At 36.9% G+C, this 23534-nt stretch overlaps 1 protein-coding gene across 2 annotated transcripts in view; it reads right to left on the minus strand.

Annotated features, from left to right (window-relative positions):
• Positions 1 to 23534, minus strand: part of AGMO (alkylglycerol monooxygenase) — a 192748-nt gene that overhangs the window by 151903 nt on the left and 17311 nt on the right. For both annotated transcript variants that reach the window (XR_008439860.1, XM_053993888.1), the window contains exon 3: positions 20811 to 20962. Coding sequence is in view for 1 of the 2 variants with exons in the window: in XM_053993888.1 (XP_053849863.1) it covers positions 20811 to 20962 (152 nt within the window). In the remaining variant the exon portion in view is untranslated. The remainder of the gene's footprint in view (positions 1 to 20810; positions 20963 to 23534) is intronic.

The raw sequence follows: 23534 nt of genomic DNA on the forward strand, positions 1-23534 counted from the left end.
AGCCAGCTCAGGATGCTTTAAGAGGGGGCATACATTCCTGCTTAAAGCAATCTAAGTGACCAAGTGTGAAGACTTTCCTAGGTGACCATAGGTTGTGTAGAATTACCCAAGCTAATTTGCAGTTAGCTCTTTTGCATATTGCAAACCAAGACAGCAAAATTTAACACAAACTAATCCTGTTTTGTCAGAGGCTTAGAGCTTGCAATAAGGTGTTTTTCCATGGCTATCAGAAACAAACCAGCTAGGAAAAGGATGTCTCCATGAGCAGCAGTTAGTTCCAACAGAGCAATTACAACAGAACACAGTCATTCTGTAAGAGAACATTCTTCTGACCTTCACAGAAAGAAGTACTCTTTAGGTTCTTCCCTGAGGACATGAGAAACTACTACTGATCTCCCTTAAATGCAAACTGTTTTAAAAAACAGCAGCTCAGGTCAAATATAGATCTATAAATGTTCTTTAAATCCTTACACTGATTCAGGATTACAGCTTGGGGCCAATCCAGTGACTTAGAAAATTTCATCATATTTTGGCTTATCTCAGTGTACTGATTTATCTCACCTTACAAGTTATGCCACCAAAAATAGAGCCAAGTGATTCACAAGTCCATGACTTCCAAGATAGGTCCTGAATATGTTGGGACTGACAATTCACTTTGGGTTGGCAAATGGAAAGTTCTGGTTCTGGTTTAAGAGATCTTCATAGTGAGGATATCACCAACGTAATTAAAAAAATAAAATTCTTGTTTCAAAATTAAACACAATTAAAAATATATTGAAAGTGGCATGGAAAAACTATAGCATGAATATTACCTACAAAAATCTTCAGGCATTTTCTATGGCTATATTTTCATGTGTGCAATGCAACAATTGTAACATTTAGTAGCAGTTGAAGCCAATATACACACAGAAAATCACAGGGATGCACAGGATATTGACTATCAGAAGTTGTTTGCCATTCAACAGTTGTATGACTCAACTTTAAAGACATATTTTTAAGAAACAATACATTTTGTTACCCTAGTGGCCTCACCCTTCATAGTGTCTAAAGGTTTCATTTGTCTCAAGTAAACATTTTATAATAGAAATTATTCCATATATTTGCAATGCCACAAGCATATAAAAATAGCCATCTATTAAATGTGCACAGGTTCAAAAACATTTTTTCCTGCAAAGATGACTTTTCCATACTTCCTCCACTATGGCTGGATGTAAAGTACATTACAAGTCACAGGGCAGTGAGGGAAAGGCCCTCCCTCCCAAGCCAGCAGGGAAGTGGTAGAGTCTCAGCACATCTCCAACAACATTTCCGTTGACCTTTTCCACATGTAAACGAGGCTCCAACTCAAAGGACACCCTAATCTCCCAAGCAACAGCCTCAACCCTTCTCAGTCCTTACTCTGCAACAGTTCACAATCCCTTGCCTAAAGGTATTAGGCAAACTAGAAGCACTTTCCTAAGAAATTCAGCCTTTCTTTGCCATTCTTTTATTTTTTCCACCACCAGGTCAGCTACGTTTGTACTATTTCCTCAGGTCACCTAATTTTCAAATTTCCAAAGTGCCTGGAACTCTCAGCAATGGAACGGTTTTTCATGTGACCCAAAGAACTAGGAGAGTTAGTCTACTGTGGCACTAATGTCACCAGCTCTCAGACATTCATTGCAATCCTTGCCAACACACTCACACACACAGTTACGCAGATAAAACAGATATGGTTAAATATCAGCTTTGTGTAGCACCTCCTCTCAGAATGTGCTATTTCCACAGACTTACATACCTTGATAATTAATTTTGATATCTTAAATTTTAAAATCTAGGATTTGATACTTGAATTACAGAAAGATTACTTACTATTTTAAAATTAATATTATGACTAAAAATTAAATCCATTCTGTTAAACCAATTTTAAATTCTATATATGTTCTTTTAAAATGCCAGTGTCATCATTACATCCAAGACACTGAAAAACAACCATTCACTACAGCAATTACTCCCTGTGCTGTCCTAAGGAATTATACTTCCAGCAACCAAATGACGAGTTACTTCTGAGATAATATTGTTATTTATGATTCTTATGTTATCTATATTCAATAAGAAAGTGTAAAGTGAATTGCCCAGTCCTTAATTTCTTCAGCTTCTTAAAGATGAAAAGTAATCTTATTTTGCGCACCCGGTATGGAATTTACACCACTGGAAATCATGCTCCTACAAAAAACTATCACTTCAGTCAACTAGAAAATTAAAGATTCACTTTTTAAATTAAAACAATGAAAAACCTCTCATCTAAAACCCCTATACTCCTAAAAACAATTAATCTTATTCCATACAAACCCATGTTTTCTATTGCCAGGACTGTGTCATCTAATTGGAAATCTGAAATTCTAAGAAAACCTTGGTTCTTTAATTCATCACATTTCCATAATGTAAATGAGGAACAGACTTCCTTTAGAAGTCAGCTTTGCATTTTTATCAGATACTCTAGAAAAAAATTAAATCACTCCAGAAAAAGAAGTATGGAATATCTTTTCTCAGAATTTTAAAGCAATTATATTAATATGTAATAAAATAATACCATCAAATTTTGATGCAGGTTTGTATTCAAAACTTCTCAGCAACATAAATCCTTTTTATATTATCTAAAAGCATAAACTAATATTTAGTTCTCTTTAACATCTAGTAAAAAGATAAGCATTTAAACAGACACGTTCTCTGAAAACAACAGATTTCACTTTTTAAGATTTAAGAATCTTTAGGGGAAAAAAATAAGAACATTTTTTAATCCAAAAAATGTCTCCATTTCCCTGCTAACTGCAATTCTAATCACAGTAGCAGTCTTGCAATTTATAGTAGCAGTGAAGTTGTATCTCGTTCTCCTACACATTACACCTGGAGACTTCCTGTAGCAATTTGGGTTTTAAATTAATGATATATTATAATATTCCTATTTTGAAAAGGGTTCTCCTCATTGATTTCTCACCTTCATTTTTTAAATATTCTTTCTTCTCATAGGGTATTCCAGAAATGTTTTGTTTTATTTTGATGGTCATGCATTTGGGTTACAGCACTGCAGGCAGGGGTACCAATCAGAGGACAGACAGATTTTGAAAGAAACATAAGACTTCCCATATTTTTATACAATCCTACAGCCATGACATAATTTTTTCTTTTAACTTCTTAATCCAGATATAATTTCATAAATCTTCTCTTAATATACAGTAAATCACTGTGTTCAATCCTCAATGATTTAGGAATATTATACCTCACATACACACAAAATCAAACATGACTAGGTCAGCTGTAGTACTATCAACACAATCTGCTTTGAAAACATAGCCCTCGCATTACTATTGTTATGAAATTTTACTATCCGTGTCACACCACCAGATTTGTTTGGCACTTGCAGTCATGACTTGTTCTTCCGGAGGAATTCCTCTATAATTGAGCATTAGTTATTGTAGCATTAAAATGCAGCGTTTCCGTAAATTTTCAACAGATAACAGCACTTTCTAGCAAGTGTTTTTTTAGATACAAGTTTATTACCTAGTTACAGGGAGGAAAAAAAAACTTGGCTAAAGAAGTTTTTCCTTTTCTAGTTAAAATAAAATAAATGAGGTTAACAGAAAACATCCTGCCATTGCTCCCAAAGGAATATCCCCCAACTATGAAATGAGTGAGGGCCATTTCTATAAATGTAAATATTTTAAAACCTAATGTAATAATAAACAATTATACAACATACATTTTGTCATATGATCTTTTGTATATTTATACTATAAGCATTGATACTTTATAAGTATTTTTATCTATTTCTTTCATTTTGGGTTTGGGTTCAACCTTATTAACAATGGCAATGGTCCAATGACCTGGTAGAAATATGCAGTGGGCACAGATTGCTTCAGCTCCGGGGCTTACTCATATTTCAGATGAGGACTGGGCCTGTGCAGTTGAACTATTATTTTTCCACAAAAATGCCAAGAGACTGGGATGAATAGGCTCCTTTCATTATGCTCTGAAGGCAGAGGAAGACTAAAAGGTTCATGGCGAATTGTGTCCTTGCATAAATGTCAGAACAAAGTAAGGCTCCATGTAAAAACATTTTCTTTACAGTCTTGGCAAGTATTTCCCTAAGAAATTCTGAAGAATTAAGCTCATGATGTCAGACATACTTTAGTGAGTATGAAGGATTAACATTTTGTATCTCTCTGCTGATCTGCTCACCACTATGGGAACCCAAGGCAGAAGTAACCTTTTGGTTACTTTAACCTTTCCTTAAAGCAAGGTACAGAAACGTCATAACTCAGACTCTGAGTTCAGGATGTTGATTGATCAGAAAGACTGGCCCTTAGGCACGTAATGTATATAACACTGCTTGCTGAAATCTTATTTCCATTCAAATATACATGCCAAAAGCAGAACAAATCCCTCAAGATCATTAAGAAGGCAGAGGATTTACTGGGATTTTACCCTGTAGACTAACTTAGTCAATATTGTAAAATTAGGTATAGAATTAACAATATTAATTTGCATTGCAAATAATATTCTTGTTTATATGAATATATATATGTATATATCAAGTATCAGATTGCAATATTACAATACTATTGCAGTCAAGTATTTTATACTAGACTGCAATCAACATTACATCATGCCCACTTAAACAAAACATTTAATGGGCAACATGTTATAAATGTAGTACATCACCCTTGTGGATTATAAAGAATTCATGGAGTTACTCTCAGTTATGGATAGAACAGTAATTTAGAAGAAAAAATATTAATTTTTACTTTAAAATAAATAGCAGTCTAAAAATAGCTTACAACTGTAAACTCTTTCAAAGTTTAACATCGTAGTCTATGATTTAAATTTCAAATCCTTAGAAGTGTTGCAAACAAAATTGTATAAATAATAAGTAAACAAAATAATCAAAGGTGAATTGCCTTGAGAATAACATCAGGCCTACAATTAAAGCTCCTGTGGTTCAAGTATGGGAATGAACAGCTACGCTCTGGACTACACTCTTGCCCATTTGACTGTGCTGGTATTTAGCATTCAAAGCCACTGCCAATACAGCATTTACCTGAGACAAACTTAGGGCCTGCAACACTTTGGCTTCAGTTAGCATTCCAAAGCTGTCTTTGGAACAAATCACACATACAGTGAATTTCTTTCTGAACTAGGTATCATTCCCTGCATTTGTATTTTAGTTGTCATTACTCAGGAGCTAACCCTGTTTTCTATTTCTTCTGGCACAGTTTATTTCTGACTTTACTTCTGTTGCACTACTTCTGAACGACATGGCAAACACTTTCAGCAATGATACAGGTTGTATAAACATTTTCTACCAAAGTTAACAGGGATATAGCAACCATTTGAAACTTGGAGATAACTGTGCATTTCACTATTAAACCAGTACCTGCCAACTGAACTTTCCTATGTCAGTGTCTGACATAACATAGACACAACAAGCACTTTTGGGGTTTTTTCCCTAAAATAAAACAGTTTTACTCAGTCATTTTCAATTTGACTTTACTTTGGATATACTGCAAACAGATTAATTCTGACAAAGTAATAGAGTTTGGGCTGATGTTTGGATGTGACACCATTAAGGAAATCTGTGCTGCAAGAAGAAAATTTAACAGCTGCTTCTGGAGGAAGCATCTTTATCACTGAGTCAGAAAGGAACCAACTGCTTAGCATAATTTTAAAGGCAGCTCCTCTGTCACAGGCATCATCACTCAGTTGATGTGTAAAAACCATTTATAAATATTAGCAATCATCTGGCATTTTTCAAAAGAACAGGAAATTTAATCCTGTTTCCTGACTGAGTTCTGTATTGCATAATTACGTTCTGACTACCTAAGTTCCCCTGCAATTTCAGTTAATTACAGTATTATTCTTACTTCCTGTCCTAAAATTATTTGTGTAGTAACCATATCCTACTAGAGTGGAAGATGAAGTAAGCTTTGTGAATTATTTTGATTAATATGTAAAATGTGGTGCTATCATCTCACACAAACCCCCACTACATACTGGATATTATTCCCAACTAAAAAATAAGTGTGAAACTTTTCAGCAATTACATTAATGCTCAGTAGCCCACCTCTCAAGGGATGCTTGTGTTACTTGACTAACAGATATAAATCTGTACGTAACTAAAAAATATTAGATCAGCCTTTTACTGAACATGAGAAAATGAAAAAATCTTAGACCTCTGCAAAGAGGTAAAAAGTATACAAGAATAATATACATAGTATACATAAAAGTATAGTCTTTTATTACTTGCCATTGCCTTTTCCTTTACAACAGCATAGAGGTAACAGTGTAGAGAGCAATTTTACCAAACTCATCTGGTTAAAACTACTATTGCTACTTCTGAACGTTGGAAAATCATTATATTTAATCATTATATTTTCTTGGTAATCACAAAATTTAGAAGCATAACTATTTGGGAAGCAACAAGAGTATTTTCAGCAGGACAAACAGAGCTGCCCAACTTTATGGCAAAAGTACATCTTAGCTATTACAGGATTTCTTAGAGTCTAATTATAAAAAGAAGACTTTAATTCATTTTTGGTGCAAACTCTAATTTTGTAATTAACATCAAGCATTCTAACAGCTTCTATACTGCAGTGCTTTATCCCTGAACTATGAAGTAGCCATAAATCAGTCCATCAATAAATTTCCTCACTCCTCTGAAACTCATCCTGACTCTGCGTCTATTCCTCTGTACTGCCCTCAATGCCTACTGTTTTCTTTCACATCCTTCTGTCCCACCCAGCAATGCTTTCATATTCCACTTGCACATAAAGTATTTTCCTATTTGAAAGTACCCCATTTTGCCTGTCCCAGGCTTCTCCTTCTAATTGTTGTGATATCCAAAATTTCTTAGTGCTTCCACTGTTGTTGCAACTTAAAAAAACAACATTTTTTAAAGTTTTGTGAGTCGACCCAATGAGTTGTAAAAAAAAAAAACAACTACTACAAAAATTATTTCACTCCCAGAAGCAAAAAATACACCAAAGTGTATCCTATAGGCATAAAAGTCAAAGCCAAGGAAAAATATTCTCGGAATTATTTCAAAGCCAACACCACAAAAAAATGTTTTTGAGAGAGAGGATGATACTGAAAGTCCTGGCAACTCACAAAGATAAACCACCATGACACATTTGAGAAACTACTAGTTTGAGTAGCAAATCTGAATGACATCGTCAGTCTGTTCTCGTGTTCTCCCACCTGCAAAAGGAAGCCACAGCTGCAAGTGGTGGCAGACTCCAGAGCCCCTGTCTCCCCTGGGAGCTGTGTTGCCATAGCTGCAGTGATGGACTGGGGTAGCCTCCAAGTGCCACCTGGTTACTCAACCTTTAGCTGAAGGCCTTTTCCCAGAGGCTAGCAATTTGGTCTCTCTTCATGGGGAGCAGCAGCTATCCTAGGAGCAGGGTTAAACTCGCAGAAACAGAATTAAGCCACTTCTATAGTCACTTTTTCTTCATGGTCACTCTCCATCTCTCTTTCTTGTTCTCTCTTCTGAACAGCTCTCCTTCCCTCTTGTATGCAAAGACTCAGCAAGAATTACACCTGGTGATACTTCCACAGTCTGCACTTTTTAACATCTTTCCTCATCCTGAGCACATAATACTTTCCAGCAATGTTTTGAGCATTACACAGAAATTGAGACAAGTTATTTCTACATCCTTGCAATTGCCATTCTTCAGGTCATGCTCCAGAAGCTATTTGTTCTCATATATGACTGAGAAGAAATTAGTAAGTCATTGAAGAATTTAGATGTTGTAAATCCTATGCCTTCAAAACAAGTATTTGGAAAAGCTCTTTATGTTTTCTGAGGAGGAAAAGTCTGGGCTCCTGTAATTATATGCTGTTATATTTTCTAACATTTATAAAATGGCAGAATGGGAACACAAAATAAGTCTACATAAGCACATGATTAAAAACCATTTCAGGTGCTTGCATTTAAAATTGTAGGCAATGCCAGTTAAGGGAATTTGCAGTGCTAGAACATGCTGTAACACTCCCTGCCCAGGAGAAGAATAACCCTGTTTAAATGTTGGTGGGGGTTTCTTTGGGTTTTTGTTTGCTGTTTGTTTTGGTGGGAGTTTTTGGGGGTTTCGTGTTTGGGTTTTTTGTTTTGGTTTGGTTTTTTTGTTGCTGTTTTTGGGTTTGGTTTTTTTGTTGTTGTTGTTTTTTGTTTTGTTTTTTAAGGTTTCTCTCTTGACATGCGTGTGTCGCATTCCCCACACCCTAAGGAGTGGGGAGTTCACAAAAATGAGTTAAACACCTCCCATGCACTGAATCAGTCTCCAGCCCTCAGGAGATCTTTAGCCTAAGGAAGTGGAGAAATATCTGGCCAGCAAATTTTACATGCTGGAAGGGGCCTCCTCTGCCTCACTGCTAGTATGGTGGCAAGACCCTCTTATCCCTCATCAGCAGAGGAAAAGCCCTTCCACATTAAGTACAATTATAGGCGAAAATTGGCTGCCAATTTTTGAAAATCTGTCACTTTAAGTTTTAAGGGAGGTGGTTTCTGTTTCAATTTTAAATATATCTCACCCATATGGGAATAATACACAATCAAATCCAATATTTTTCCTACTGCCTAGCAGCTAAATTATTTACTTGACTTTAACAAGACGTTTCTTTCCTCTTCCCAAGTTTGAGAGCAAGCACAGGCTGAGATGAGCTGTGCTGCTGTATTAGCAGGCAGCCGCTTCCAACTATTTATTTGAAAAGGAGATCTGTATGTTAGGTGGGAAGGGAGAGACCTAGTGTAGGCTGGGGAAAGAGGGGAAAATTCAAGCTTTGCATTTTTCATTGTCATAAATAATAAGTTTGAAACATGGGAATAGAAAATAGGAAACTTTCAGTGACTTTCTCTATCCTACTGCTGGAAAATTAAGACAGTTCCATAAGCTGCATCTCCCCTGAACTCAAACAACGTACAAAGGGTGCTAAGTTAGCCATGCAGACATAATGGCTATAAAAAAATGCCACTTGCATGCTGTGCAAATATAGATGTTCAACCTACATCCATTCTTACAACACTATATTGAAGACAAAACAAAGTTTTACTTTGGACCCTGTTTTTCCCTCCAAACTGTAGAAATAAAAATATAGCATGTTTACTATTTACATCTTCCTTCTCAGGAGACACAGGTAAAGAATTCATACTTTCCAAAATGTAACCTTACACATCTGGCCAGCAAACATCTGGATATTTATCTTCACTCATCATTTCCTTCAGTGAGTCCAAAAACTGTCAGTTGTTTCAGCTGAGATTCAGCCCAAGGGAGTAGAAAAAAAAAAAGTTACATCCTTCTTTTGTCCAGGTTTTATAAACTGCTTTTTACCTTTTTCCCTGGGATATCAGTAAGTATAAAAATAAGCAGTCTGGATTCCTCTGACTGGTTTTTATTCTGTAACTATGAACTTCTGTAGTCACAGGGTACATGCATATGCAATTGAAATAATAATACAGTCATATTTGCAATGTATGCAAAATATCCTACACCTTTTGGCTTATATGTACACATATATATTACATACTTCCAGTATATACTAAAATCACAAGAATACAGAATGATTTGTGAATAGACTATATAGCAAAATTTATGTCAATTAAACTTCAGATAGACAAAAATCAGGAAATGTACGATTAAATAAAGGAAAAAAAAAGCAACTTTACTTGCAGAATTATTGTAATGGAAGTACTGCCTTTGGTCTGAAGGTACCAGCCTGAAGAAGTCATTCCTGAGGTAGTCCCTTGTTCTGCCACTGTGCTAGGAAAGTCTTATCATCTGCTTGTGCTACCCTTCCTCTCTTTTACAGAAGGGAACAATAAAAATCATCTCCATTGCAAAACATTTGCAGTTTAACTATGAAAAAAAAGCACCCTAAGGAACTCAATTTTTATCACCAAAGATAGATACTGAGCAAAGGAAAATGTGAATAATTTCTGAAACAAAGCTTGTTTATTCTTACTGTTCAGTAATTTAAAGACACTGCTGTATTTAAAGTTTCTATATCTCTATCCTGATATCCAATCTGAAACTGCTTCACAAAAAATTTCAGAAAAGAAATGAAAAATTCAAACAATGTAAAGAGTTTTTTTGAAGTTTTTTGTTTAGCTGAGGTTGCATGAAGTTCTTCCCAATAATTTCTCTGAACCAGCTTCATGCTTTCCAACTTAACTCTGCTTGGTGAAGTTGAAGTACTTTTACAAGAGAGGCAAACATAATAATCATACCCATATTTAAAGACAAAAGAGCAAACAATAATATTATGGCTTGGTAAAATTCTATAATTTAGTATGAATTTATTTTATATGTGTACTGTCAGCACTTTGCACGTTGTCATTTGCTCAATAGGAACGCTGCAAAGTGTTCATGACTCAGATTCATTTTAATCATATGGTCCAAGGGAATCTGCTAATGATGTAACAAGCTTACATACTAAATTCTGAATTTCTCCATAATATTTTTAGATATATTTTTCAACTTTAAATCAACTAAACCCACCCCCCCCCACCATGTTTAAGTAGCAAAACAACATTTATAATAAAAAAAAGTCATGTCAGCATGAGTAGGTAAGAGACCTCAGAAGAGAAAATCTGGAAATAGTAGGAAATAATTGAGTGTTAGCTTTGATACGTTTGCTCATTCCTGCTTCACATCCATTCTAGCCACTGAACAACTCAAGAAGAGTTCCTTTTTTATATTGTTTGGGGATTTTTTTTAGTATCTTAATCTCCAGTCAGAAGTACATTAAGTTAAAAGATAGCTTGGGGTGAAAAACTCCTTTTATTTTTAGTTCTATAACACAGTATAGGTTACCAATTTTGAAAAATACAAAATTTTATTTTTATAACTACAGAATTTTAGGATCTCAGTATCTGTATGTGTTAATAGTGACTAAAATTTAAAATAAAATAAAAGAAAGCATAAAAGCATGTAAAATATATGATGCACATATAAAGCATATTTTTTCCTTACCACTGCTGTAAAATCAATAAAATCCTACCTTTTTGACTCAATTTAACAGGCCAGTTTCCAGGTGATGGAAGGCATGAACATGACATCATTGATGTCTGAAATGATTCCTTGTGAAAACATGTCACATGCCATAGTGTTACTACAGGCTGAGAGTTTGCACTTCCCTTTCCATACTTAGCAATAGCTTTGACCCTCCTGAACTTACAAAAACCAAATGGCAAGGTATGCGTATAATGACAGTGATATTTACGATATTTGCTCATTAAAATGAAAGGAATTCTTCTAATTTTATAGAAGTTAAAACTAGCACAGGCAGATCTCTCCTGTGTTTTACAAGGTCACATGTCCAGGTTGCACTACACAGCCTGAAGCAACAGCCACACCATTTTACTGTCAGTGGGTGCAATGTCCTCATCAGAAAGGCTGAGAATGGCCACAGTTTTTTCAGAAGGAAAATTTTTAAGGGTTTCTGGAAAATAAGTAACTAGATAGAATCAAGAATTCTCCTCCTGGACCCCACAAAATCTTGCACTTCCTCACACATACATACCAATATGATTTGATTAGTCACAATTTTTGTTTCCCAGAAGCAAAAAGAAATTTCCTGTTCCCATGTAGCCCTCAAAATAAGTAGCCCAGAGGTCATCATCTAGTCCTTAAATGCAAGTACGTTACAAAATCCAACTATAAAGACCATAAAACAGTGACTCTTATTTAGGATACCTGTCTTTCATACAGCTTTATACATGTGAACATGGTAGGTATCTTCTGGTAATACGATGTTGACATTCTATTTCGTACCTCTTCATTTATAATAAAAAAGTAATTTTACTTTTAAAATAGTTAGCACTGATGAATTTATTCAGCTTTGACATTTACTGATCCTTGAGTAAAATTAATTGAGAAATAGTGTTGGTTATTAAAAAAAAGTTATACCAGAAAAGGATTTACTGATAATTTTAGCTACTAAAAAAAAAAAAAGAAAAAGGGGTAAAAATCTGATTGATAATTTTTATTAAGTTACATCTTCCACCAGCATGCTATCAATTTAGATAGAGCGTGATGCAGAAAAGATTGCCTTTCCTACACTCAAAAAGCAGTTTTGGCAGTTTAAATACTTTATTAAGGCAATAAAGATGCACTGAAGGAAACATACATGCAAAGAGTACTGACCAGATACAATAATGGCTCTTCTGCTCCAGACACACTTTAAACGCTAATTGCCAATCTTGAAATGTAAAGTACTTTAAATGGTAATGGCCTCACTAGATGTTTAGCCAGCAAGGAAAACTATTACAGACATCAAGCTTCTGGAAACCTGAGTAACATCCTGAAAGAAACAGCTTGCCTTTTGGGGCTTGGGATGGAATGCACTTTTATTCTGGGTTAAAAAGGCATTCTGAGTTTCTTATTGTTCTTGGTCCTAATACTGTAGAAATAGGATATTTTAGCCATGTCCTGCCAGGGAACAGAAATGTGATTCAAAACCCTTTAGGAGGAGCACACCTGCCCAAGGAGGAGCGCTGGGTCTGTGTCACCAATTCACATGTCCCAGCCAAACAATCACATATGTGCCACAGGAACCACCTTACCTTTCCCTGCAGGTACACTGTCAAAGAGGTTCCGAAGCTAAATTCTGCACAGTTTGAAAAGAAATTTCAAAAGAGCTGTTTGAAGTTGCATCTTCACAATGCGTATTAGCTAAAGTGCTGCTTCGGAGTGGAAGTGCAGAGATAGCGTTCTGTTCATTTCTCTCTCCATGCTAAAACTGTACAGACTGATAGAACAGTAACGACCAGGCAATTTTTACCAGCACAGAAGGAGAAAAAGCCTTCTTTTTGTAACAGAGAAAGCACAAGCGTCTCAGTGGGCTATCTGTTTTAACAATGCCTTTCATTCCTCTAGGCCTCTGCTTCTACTTTAAAACTGTGACAAAAAAAATAGTTACCACTGCTGGCTGTTTGATGAATTAAATGGAGTGTGCTTTTACTCAAAATCTAATTCCTTATAATCACAGTTTCACATCACAGATTAAAAAGAGTTGTTGTATTTAGTACATTTTACTGCTGATCTGCTGATTTCAACAGATTGGTATAACATGGAGGTGACATAGTCCTCTAGCAAGACAGTGTGCAGAGCTGCTCTATCATAAACTGAGGTGGCATTTCCAAAATCACCGCAGTTGGTTTTGGTTTGAAATGAGCCTAGATTAAGTGATTTTTTTGCAACTTCTTCAGGAAATAGATATTAACCTTTAGCTGAAGTAAGCAACTTCAGCTAAAGGTTAATATCTATTTAACTTTCAAATTAAGTCAAGGGAAACAGAAATATATATTCTCAGATGGGCTTTCATTTATACGTGAAATACAAGTTTCTAGCATAAGATACATATTCAAAGTTTAAGACAAAAAAAAAAAATAAAAAGGAAGAGAAGATAGACATAGCTGGACTTCTCTCCTTGAATAAGTAGCTGAACTACCAAACATACAGTTCTCTCTCTTCAGCTTATAAAGTCACCTGATTGAAGGTGGTTCTATAACATTTAGGAAGCCAAACAGTGTACAAGAGAATTATTTCAAACCTTTTTTCAGGCAAAACTTCAGTAAGATCTTCAAACTATTCAGAAGAACTAGCTTCTTCTCTTCCACACTAACTAACTACAAAAAAGATTCACTTTAAAACTTGGATAATTCACATTTTACTTTATGTTCTGTAACACCTTAAAAAACACAAGTGTTATGCACCATTTCATTGGTTTTCAGCAGCACACTTGAAACAGTTTGTCAAATGAACTGTTTCCCTGCACAGTGAATTGGATGCTTTCATACTCACATCTCTACTCAGATGAAATGGATTCTTTTTTTTCTGTGTTTAAAATTTGAACACAGCCTAGAGGGCAGCAATAGCCAAGGATACAAATGTGTGAAGACAGCTGATTTTTTGAATGGCCAACCCATGCTAATTTATAACAAACATTCTTCTCCCACTTCACCACATTTTCTAATGTTTTACTGAAAAAGCATGTTGCAAACTTGCTTTTGTACAAGTATATCCAGAACTTTTTCCTTAATCTGTGCACTCAGGAAAAACCCAGGCACTGCAGGCAGGAAAAAAGATGAAATTCTACAGTCTGGACACCCATACATTTAAGGCATATCTATGTAGAGAGCCTCTTGAATGCCAATGTATTATGTAAATCCTCAAAGCAGGAAAATACATAATACTTAAAAAGATTATTAACCTTGTGTTGGCCACTTTGCCAACCATAAAATGATAAACAAGGAAAACAGAGGAATAGTTTCTTTTTCATTTTGTACTAGGGAGCTTGCCAGGTCTTTTCATGATGGGAGCTTGAGAGAAGATGAATAGTGCTGAGAGGAGATGGAATTAGCACCTGAATTTTGGCATAAAAATTGTGTCATAATATTGTCAGTTCACACTTTCATTACCATTTATTTCATGACATTTAAAATACACTGTCTCTGGAATCAGAAAAAAAAAAAAAAAAAGATTGCTTTTGTACTTTATCAAGGTCTAATTCATAACAGTCAGGCCTTTCTCTCCCAGTATCCTGTGGGGAAAAACCACAATTACCAGATATTTACAGAAATCCTGTAAGAATCATGGCAAGCATAGTGTTGAATCCAGACCATGGAGTTGAACTCCTCACCTATAACAAAAAGCCATGTCCTACCCTTCACTACATTGTATTCCCACTGCAGACCACATCCTACAGCAGCTAGAAAGAGCCAAAAATCCACAGCCAATCACTTTGTCTGACATCCAACCTATTCGCAGATTTGTTACTACCATTATTCTTAATTATCTCTGACATTTAAAATACTTAGAAAATCCATTCACCCATGAATGTCTTTAGGATATTCAGAAATTAAAATTAAGCAAAAACTCTCTAGTGAATTCCCTCATATTTCCATCTTCTGAGCTCTTCAGGTTACATAGAATTTTCAGAAAGTCAATTATTATGTCACCACATGTAAAGTAAAATAGAAAGAGGCTTTAGGTATCTGCATATGCCACAATAAAATTAACAGACTAAATGAGTCTGTCCTCATATCAGGACATTATTCTTGCCAGTACACATGAAATCAGTATTTCAAACAACAGGAACTTGTTATGAACAATAACAACCTGAAAACAATACAAGCAGCCTCCTATAATTTTATGGGACTCTAGACATTCCATATCAGGAAGCCTCATTGCAGATGATGTAGTTTTCCAGTGAACTTTCTCAAGAAAATGTATCTTTTAATATGAAAAGGAATGGTAATACCTTGATTTGCTAAGATTGACTTTGGTCTTCTACAAATTCAGTGTTCACTCAAAAAAATTAAAAGACACATAGTAAAGGAGCACCTCTTCTTGTGTAAACATAAGAGAATGGTAAAAGACAAGTTACAAGAACAAATATACAGAAATTAAACAATTATGTAGTTTATTTACAGTCAACTTGAATGGCAATGAATGAGTCATAATCACCTGAACCATGTACTTATCTTAATTCATGTTGTATTGTCTGCAGGTATTAGACTAGAATCGATCAGAAGATGGAATAGAAAATATGACAACCAGCTATTGCTTTTGCTAATTTTGTGAGGCTAGTATGGACAGCATTTTAATACCTGCTCTCACAAGCCTGTTTAAAAAAAAAAGAAAAAAACAACTGACAGAATAGCAAAAAAATGTTTTCTGTACCATTCACAAGAAGAGAATATTTTTCTCTTAATGACTGTGTATCAATTCCCTTTGCAATGAACACAAGCTGTGACAAGAAAAAGAGCAGAGCCTCATCCAGTCATTTGACAGTTCCCAACATTTTCTGTCTTTCACTGGGGTAAAGTTAAATTTGTTTCATTTTGGATAATCAATATGGTACTGAATTTCTAGTCAGGTAAAAAACAGTATTTTCCCACAGGCAAAAATAAGCCTAAAAATACCACCACCACCCAACCCTGTCTCCCCTTGGCATGCAAAAGAGCATCACAATTTGCTGTATTTCTAGGGGAATACAGATTTTCCTGAAAAATCTTGTAAGAAAAGTCAGATGTCATGTTATTATAATGAACCTCCCATAAATCCAAAACCCTGTAAATAAAAAATTACTTCAATATAGTATCAATTCTTAATACAATATCTACATAACAAGTCCATACTAATATACTGAGTTCAGACAAGTACATTATAAAATGCAGATGCAAGGGGCACTTCAAAGGCAGGAATGGGTCAGATAAATAAAGACAGTACAATCATATGATTTCAATACACCCTCCAAAAATGATCAGCAAGTATAGATGGTGAAGAGACTTTGAGCCTCTGAGCTGTGTTTTCTTCTAACGAGGTTAAATTCATCTCCTCATGTAACAACACAGTATTGCATTGGTATCCAGTATTGCATTGGTATCCAGTAACACATTAGGATTAATATTACTATACAATACATATATAATTATCAGAAAGAACAGGACTGGACTTTACTGTTGCACATTCCAGTGATTTTAACTGCATAAATCTTGAGACGCTACCTGTGCTAATTTATCCACGCTGGCTCCTTACAAAACAATGAGTTACCTGCCTGTGCACTACTGACTCAGAAAATTGTCTGCTCTCTCTCAAGTCTCCACTTAATCCCATAGATTCTCAGCTAGCACATCTGGTTTATGTCCTGCTCCATGGCTAAGTTGACCCCTATGACTACTGAGTTGAATTTTTAAGAAAGAAATGCAACACAACCTTGGTTTTTAACATGGTTTATTTCTAAGTGATCTTATGCACACAGTCTCCATACATGATATTTTTTTTAGGACTGAGTGGGTTGTGAACTGCAGCAAGGTATAGGAAAGAGCAGCCAGAAACTTCTGAAGTCAGTTCTGCTGCTGAAGGAACTGTAACAAAAGATGCTCACAGGAAGAAGAGGCAGAAGCAATGTAAGCCATGGCTAAGAGAAACACCCTTCTAAAAGTTCTTTAAAACAGGAGTTGAAAAATTCACAAAACTTCCAGTTATTTGAAGTCTTAGGAAGAAAAGTTTCTCAACACCCTCAGCTGAGACATTTTGCCACAGTCTGAGGCATGGTCTTTTGAAGGACAACGCCGATGTTAGTTTTCAGGGTTTCTTTCTTTGTCCTCTGACCCTTCAGAAGCTGGCTTTGGCCAAAAGGTCAGTCTTGTGGGGTGGGAGAATCTGAAAAGCTTGAAGTCTATTGCTCTACAATACACCTGGTGTAGAAGGCTCATTTCTCATCCACTATAAATAAATTCAGAATTATTAAGAGACACACCATTAACTTGAAATTTTATGTAGCAGCTGGGGAATCTGCTGAGGATATACTCATCAGTTGAGGTCTATTCTATGACCTCAGATGTAACTCAAACCATCAGCTCATATTGGCTCGGCCCTTCGCTGACAGGGACCATGTCACGTATCCCGCAGGGCAGCTGGAAGCCACCAGCGGACAATGGGGTGAGCGGCTGACACCGGCCAGCGGGGCCCAGGCAGAACAATGCAGCTGCTGCGGAGGTTGGCCCTGCCGAAGGAAACTCGCTTCTCCCAGGTTGTCTGAGGGGAGGGACGCTGAAGCAATGGAAATTCCCCAGCAGTAAAGGAGAACAAGAGAAGAGGTGTTGGAAGCTGTTGTTAAGAAGAGACAGTTTCTTCCAGGGCCTGACAGAGGAGAGGAGATTCCCCCAACTGACAGAAACACACTCTGTTCTGCAGGATGTGATCCTCCAGGAAGTATAGATTAAAAACTACTCCCTTACAGAGCACCAGAGCCTTGCAACCCCCCACTATTCCCCACTGGAGCACAGGGTTGAGCACACAGCTGTTGCCAAGGGACCTGCTCAGGCCAGGGGTGGCCCTGGATCCAGCACAGCACCCCACACCAGAACTGGGCATCAGACACCCACAGCTGGCTCTGCACCAGCACCAGTGTTTTTGCATGGATCTGGAATTCTCTAGATTTCCCCCGTGATTAAAAGGTGTGGCTGCTGAAGAAATCAGTTTACAGAGCTTCCAAATTCCTTACTGCCGTTGTTATTTGTCTGCAACAGGAGTATCCGTGAGGCCAGGGCACGGGGAGGGTGTGCTGGGGCTCAGCGCTGCTCTGGGACCGCCAAATCCCCCTGACTAGCAGACTAACTCCACAAGGTCTCTGCACCTGGAGAGGAAACTTGAGGAGTAATCCATATATGCTAGATTAAAATACCTGGTAGAAATCCTTCAAACCCACACATATCCTTCCCTAAAAAAATGTTTTCAAGTAAAACCTGTGATTTTATAGCATACATTTTTTAGTAGTACAGCCATAATGGGTGTTTTTACTGAAACAAAGGGAAAAGTAACATGGATTTATAAATTCATTAAAATGCCATGAGAAAGAGCAGTGTCTAAGTAGACCCATTGACTGCCATGGCTTTTGGATCAGACCCAGAGGAATGCTGGAATAAGTGGTGAAGCATTTTATTTTCTAACCTTTCAGTGGCTACTGCAAACAATGGAAAATACAAGTACATACTTAGAATAACTCTATCCTTTGCAAAATGAGATCACACCTAAAAATACTTCCTTTTGTTGCTTTATAACTTCAGTTTAGGATAATAGCTATTACATGCATATAGTGAAGAGGAAAAAATATCTCCACAAATGCTGGGTAAAAATTTTATATTGCTAAGTAGGGTTTCTCCTACAGAAGAAACTTTAAAATCTGTAGTGATTCAAGACAATTTATGAAATACTAGAATGAAAAATCTAGTTATTTGTGGACAACATGAAATAAGGTAGTAAAAATGTCAAGGGGTTGAGTTACTAAATTATTGCTTGCAGCCAGGAAAAGCTACATGATGATGATAATTCTTAGTATCAAATTATATCAAATTCTAAGAAACAACTGAAAAATGTATCTGAATTTTAGTTTTGCAGTTTGAAACAATTAGGGCTAGCCCACACAGCTTGAACTTCCTGGGATATACATGTGCTATTAATTTTTAACTTTGCTGTAGGATCCAAGCCTGAATCACCAGGCCCTGTCACTTTCTAGCGCAAAGGTGTGTTTTGTCTGCTTGTACCAGCAACTTTTCCAGTGCCCTTTTGTCTCAATTTGCAAAGATGTTTTTCCTGACTTTTTAAAATCATCTCCCTGAATTTCCTCAGCAACTTCCAATCCAACTGACTTTCACAGCTGTGTTGCTGTGCTATAGATTTCATCATTGTGTGACCAGAGAAGAGCGTTGGTTAAACTAAAATCTCCACTTAAGAGTGATTTTCTACAATGCTTCATCAGTTCCCTGCTAAGTAGCACAGATCTAACAGCAAACAATATTTCTGTAACCTGGAGAAAAGTAAATTAACATTTATAGAATAGCTCAGCACTGACCTTCTTAAGAGAAGAGCAGCATTTTCTTAAAGTTTCTTCAACTCCATTACATATAGAATTGGCTTGGTTTTATTTCTAAAACACCTACTGAGATTAATTCCAAAGCATTCCATCAAAAATGCAAAGTTGCTGCAAGAACAGAAATATATCCATTGCTTTACAAAGTGCAGAGATGGCCCTGTTCCCTTCTCTGCCAGTGGGAATTTTACCACTGACTCCAGAGAAAGCTCAGCCAAGCTAGTGATTTTCTAACACTTGAAGGCAATTATTTTTATTTTAAAACACAGGAATAGCCTCCTGCTCTTGTGCAGTTCTTAGCCCGAGGCTGCAGCCCTGCCAGCACTGTTAATGTCATTGTTTATGAAGTGTATTCCCAGTCTCCGTACACCCACGCAGGGCTCCCAGCCGTGATGTCCCCCTCGACACATTGTTCCAGCTCCCCCTGCTTCCTCACCTCCCGCCCGTCCCCCCACCATTGTTATCCCTTTACACCCACCCTGCATTGTTCTCACACCCGCCTGCCATCCCCACCTGGGAGGGACCCTTCCTCTCTCCCACTCCTTGCAGCAGTTCAGGCTCCTTTCTTACCTACTTCCATATATTCCACTGACCTACTGGCAGCAGAGCATTTTCCCTTTCTGAAAGCACACTACATAAAGTATCATTACTACATCCCACAGCTTCTGCAAGCTGTGGGCACTTGGCTTTGAGAAGCCCAGTCCAAGGCCTCTTAAAGAACAAAAAGATTTTTATCTCTTTATTTCATTGCTTATTTCATTGCTACAGACTCTAGGTCAGGCCCAGAACTAGAATTGATAGAAAGTGTTACTGCATTTTCAGATAGGGTATAAAAGGCTAGAGCTGATACTTGTTTTCACTATGGAACTGAAATATGTAATGACACACACAAATATGTACAGAAATGGCTGACATTATTTACACAGACTCCATTATTTTGGTCACCTTGCTTTTTACTGCTGTCTAGTTTGTACATCCACCAGATTCTTTTGAAATAGTATCCACACTTTGCTGGATTTTTCATACATGTATATAGGGATATTGAACCAAATTTATCCACACTTTGCTGGATTTTTCATACAGGTATATAGGGATATTGAACCCAAATTTTTATGTACTTACTATTTTTTTCCTTACTTTTCTTCATGATGCTTCGCTTTCTCGGTTGAACTGCTTTCCAAATGATACTCCTTCCTTCCACAAAAGCATGTTTACTGTATAGACTATGATGCATTAACTGTTTTCCATGCTAAAGGTTTCTTTGCTTACCCTTGGAAGGAAGAGCAGCTATATATGCTTAGAGTAGATCAACTATAGAAACAAAAATGAATACCTCACTTTATTAATAGACAACTAAAGTATTTTGCATGTTCAAACACGAAAAACTTGTAAAGTCTTACCATGGCTCATGCGATGAAAGCAGTAGTATGCAAAGTCTACTCCCAGAAGTGTCAAATACCATGTCCACGGCGAGTCCCAGGGCAGTTCAAAGAGTCTGTAGTTATTCCATACGTATATGTAACTAATTAACTCAATACTTCTGAATAAAACACTGAAATAGAGATCCAGAATTTTTAATCAGTAATTCTGTCAGTTTTCATTTCAGAACCTTTTATATATTTACAATTTACAAGCTGCAAGTCTTTTTACAACACATAAAACAAGTGTCCAAGTTCTTCAACCTCTGTCAAGTAAGACTACTATTGACTTCAGCAGAACCTTTGCTTAGTCTGCAAGGTTTCAAAAACCAATTCCCACATGCTCATCACCTGTGTTGTGGCATTAGGTACACTCAAAGGCTGAAGCACTCCTGTGCTCTGCAGGTGTTATGGTGCTCCTGTTTTCCCAGAATTGGAAGAAACCCATACTTGCTAACTAGTAAGTCAGAAGTGATTGAAGTGTAGCAGCAATTACGCCGAAACACTAACATATTACATTAAAATATCTTGACTGCTTCTATTACAAGAAAGAACATGGAAGGGGGCAGGACTTCTGGGAGCAGTGAAATGTCTGATCTGCTCATCATATCGCTTCACTTCAGAAGAGGATAAATGCAGCAGGAGGAGACAAAGACCAGTGCCTTTGAAAAAAAAAGGGGAAGGGCAACTGGATTCTGAGAAAGTAAAATTAAAAAATAATGAACCTGCAAAGGCAAGGAAAGTGACCAGCTCTCGCTGCTGCTGAGTTCCTGAACTACAGAGACAGGACAGCTGTCCCTGGCCTAACACAGGCTCAGCACTGAGACCAGGAGAAGGAGAGAGAAACTACCTCTGGAATGGGCAGGCCAAACCTAGTAGTAACTCTCCACAGCTGCTCAGATTAATACAAATTTGGGTTGCCATGGTCACACCCTTCTCTCAGCACCCTGATTTCACCAACTGGAGCCCTGAGCTGCCTCCAAAAAAATTACTTTGATTTTGCTGGGTGAGATTTTGGGTGAATCAGGAAGCATTAAACCCAGGTTTGAATAGTGAGAGGCTGTAGGCACTGGTATGGGCCAGGTGACAAGTGGCTTTGGTAGCTATGAAATGGTGCCTCAGATGCAGATGTATATATATTTAAACTGGCAATTTTGTAGAAGAAACCAGTCCATAGCAGGATTTGTAGCAGATTCCTCACACCGTCTCCTACTACTCTTCTTTGTTGTGCTGCTGAAAATGTAGTGAAACAGTGGTGAACTGAATTAAATCAGCCTCTGAAAAGCAGCAAACAGAAAAAAAAAGAGAAGGAGGGGAAAGGTACTAATCATAGAAAAGTCACAAATATACTTTTTTAATATATCAATGGGTGACATTCACCTCAGTTTAGGGCCTAAGAGTAAGAAATAAGATTATCACACACAAAAAATGTGTTTCTCAGATGTTATGCTGCTGCTGTTCCGTGGGGGGGAAGGTAGAAAAATTATCAGCAACACTTTTGTACAACATCAAGTAAGGCTTTGAAAATCTATAAAACATATTCATAGCTGAAGAAAGACTCTGGGATACAAATCCAGGGAGCTTCCAAAGAACACTGCAGATAGCACACCTCTAGACACTACTTAAATGGAAGTGGCAACAAATTGCACATATGTGTTTCAGCCATGCAAAATCTCACCCAAAACACAGACCAACTTCTGTATTTCACCTTAGTCTCATCTAGAACTTCACCTTACATTGAAATCAGCTGAAAGATTCCCTGTGCATCTCTGTCACATCTGATCATTCTTGCCTCAGTACCACTTCTCAGAGGTATTTCTTTCAATACCCTCCCTTTTTCGCCTAATTTTTTTTCAGCTAGATTATTTTTGATATAGTTGACAGCATGGCCAGAAAAATACTAGAATCTGCAAAACTAAAAATACATACTCCTTCCCCTTTAAAGACTTTTTTCACACATCTGGATAACAGCCCTGAAAAGAGTCTGGCCATGCCCTGTCCTTTTGGGCAGCTGCACTGAAACAGAAGAGATGCTCAGCAAACATGGTTGTTTCAGCTTACAAGCCATCCCCCCCCAGCTATAGCTGAATTCCATCTTTTTATTTTATCCGCTTTACTCAGAGCTTTTATACTCCTGGCATTTGCACCTCTTCCCATAAGTATTTTGAATAAAGCTAGATGAAAACACCTTAAGTTTCTGTGGTGCTAGTTTCACTAGTAATGAAGAAAAAAAGTAATCTGAACCTCCCAATAAGAGCCTGCAAGCATAATAGTATCACATCCACCATTTCATCCGGAGAGCTGAAGCACTGCAAGTAGTTGCTGCTCAGAAGTAAAGAACTAATATTTTTTCCACAGCCAGGTGCACATCCTACCTACAATTCATTCCCAGCATTACTATAATCACACAAGCTTTTCTCTTGAATAAAACCAAGACGTAACAAACCCCATGAAAGTTCATTTCATTTTAGCAGCTTGACCATGAAGAATTTCTCTTGACTAGCAAGGACAGGTGTATCTACAACTTCAAAAACAACTTGGCTATGTCCAGAAGGTGGACCATACACACCTGGAACATGTTTAATTTTCATAAGAGCTGTGTTCTATAAATATTTTTAAAGAAGATTATATGTGTCTAAGCAGATTTTTGCAATTCACCTCATGAGGAATCTGTAAAGTTCAGTATAAATTCTCAAACCATTTCAC

Source organism: Vidua macroura, chromosome 1, assembly GCF_024509145.1.
Source record: "Vidua macroura isolate BioBank_ID:100142 chromosome 1, ASM2450914v1, whole genome shotgun sequence".
In the NCBI taxonomy this organism is placed as follows: Eukaryota; Metazoa; Chordata; class Aves; order Passeriformes; family Viduidae; genus Vidua; species Vidua macroura.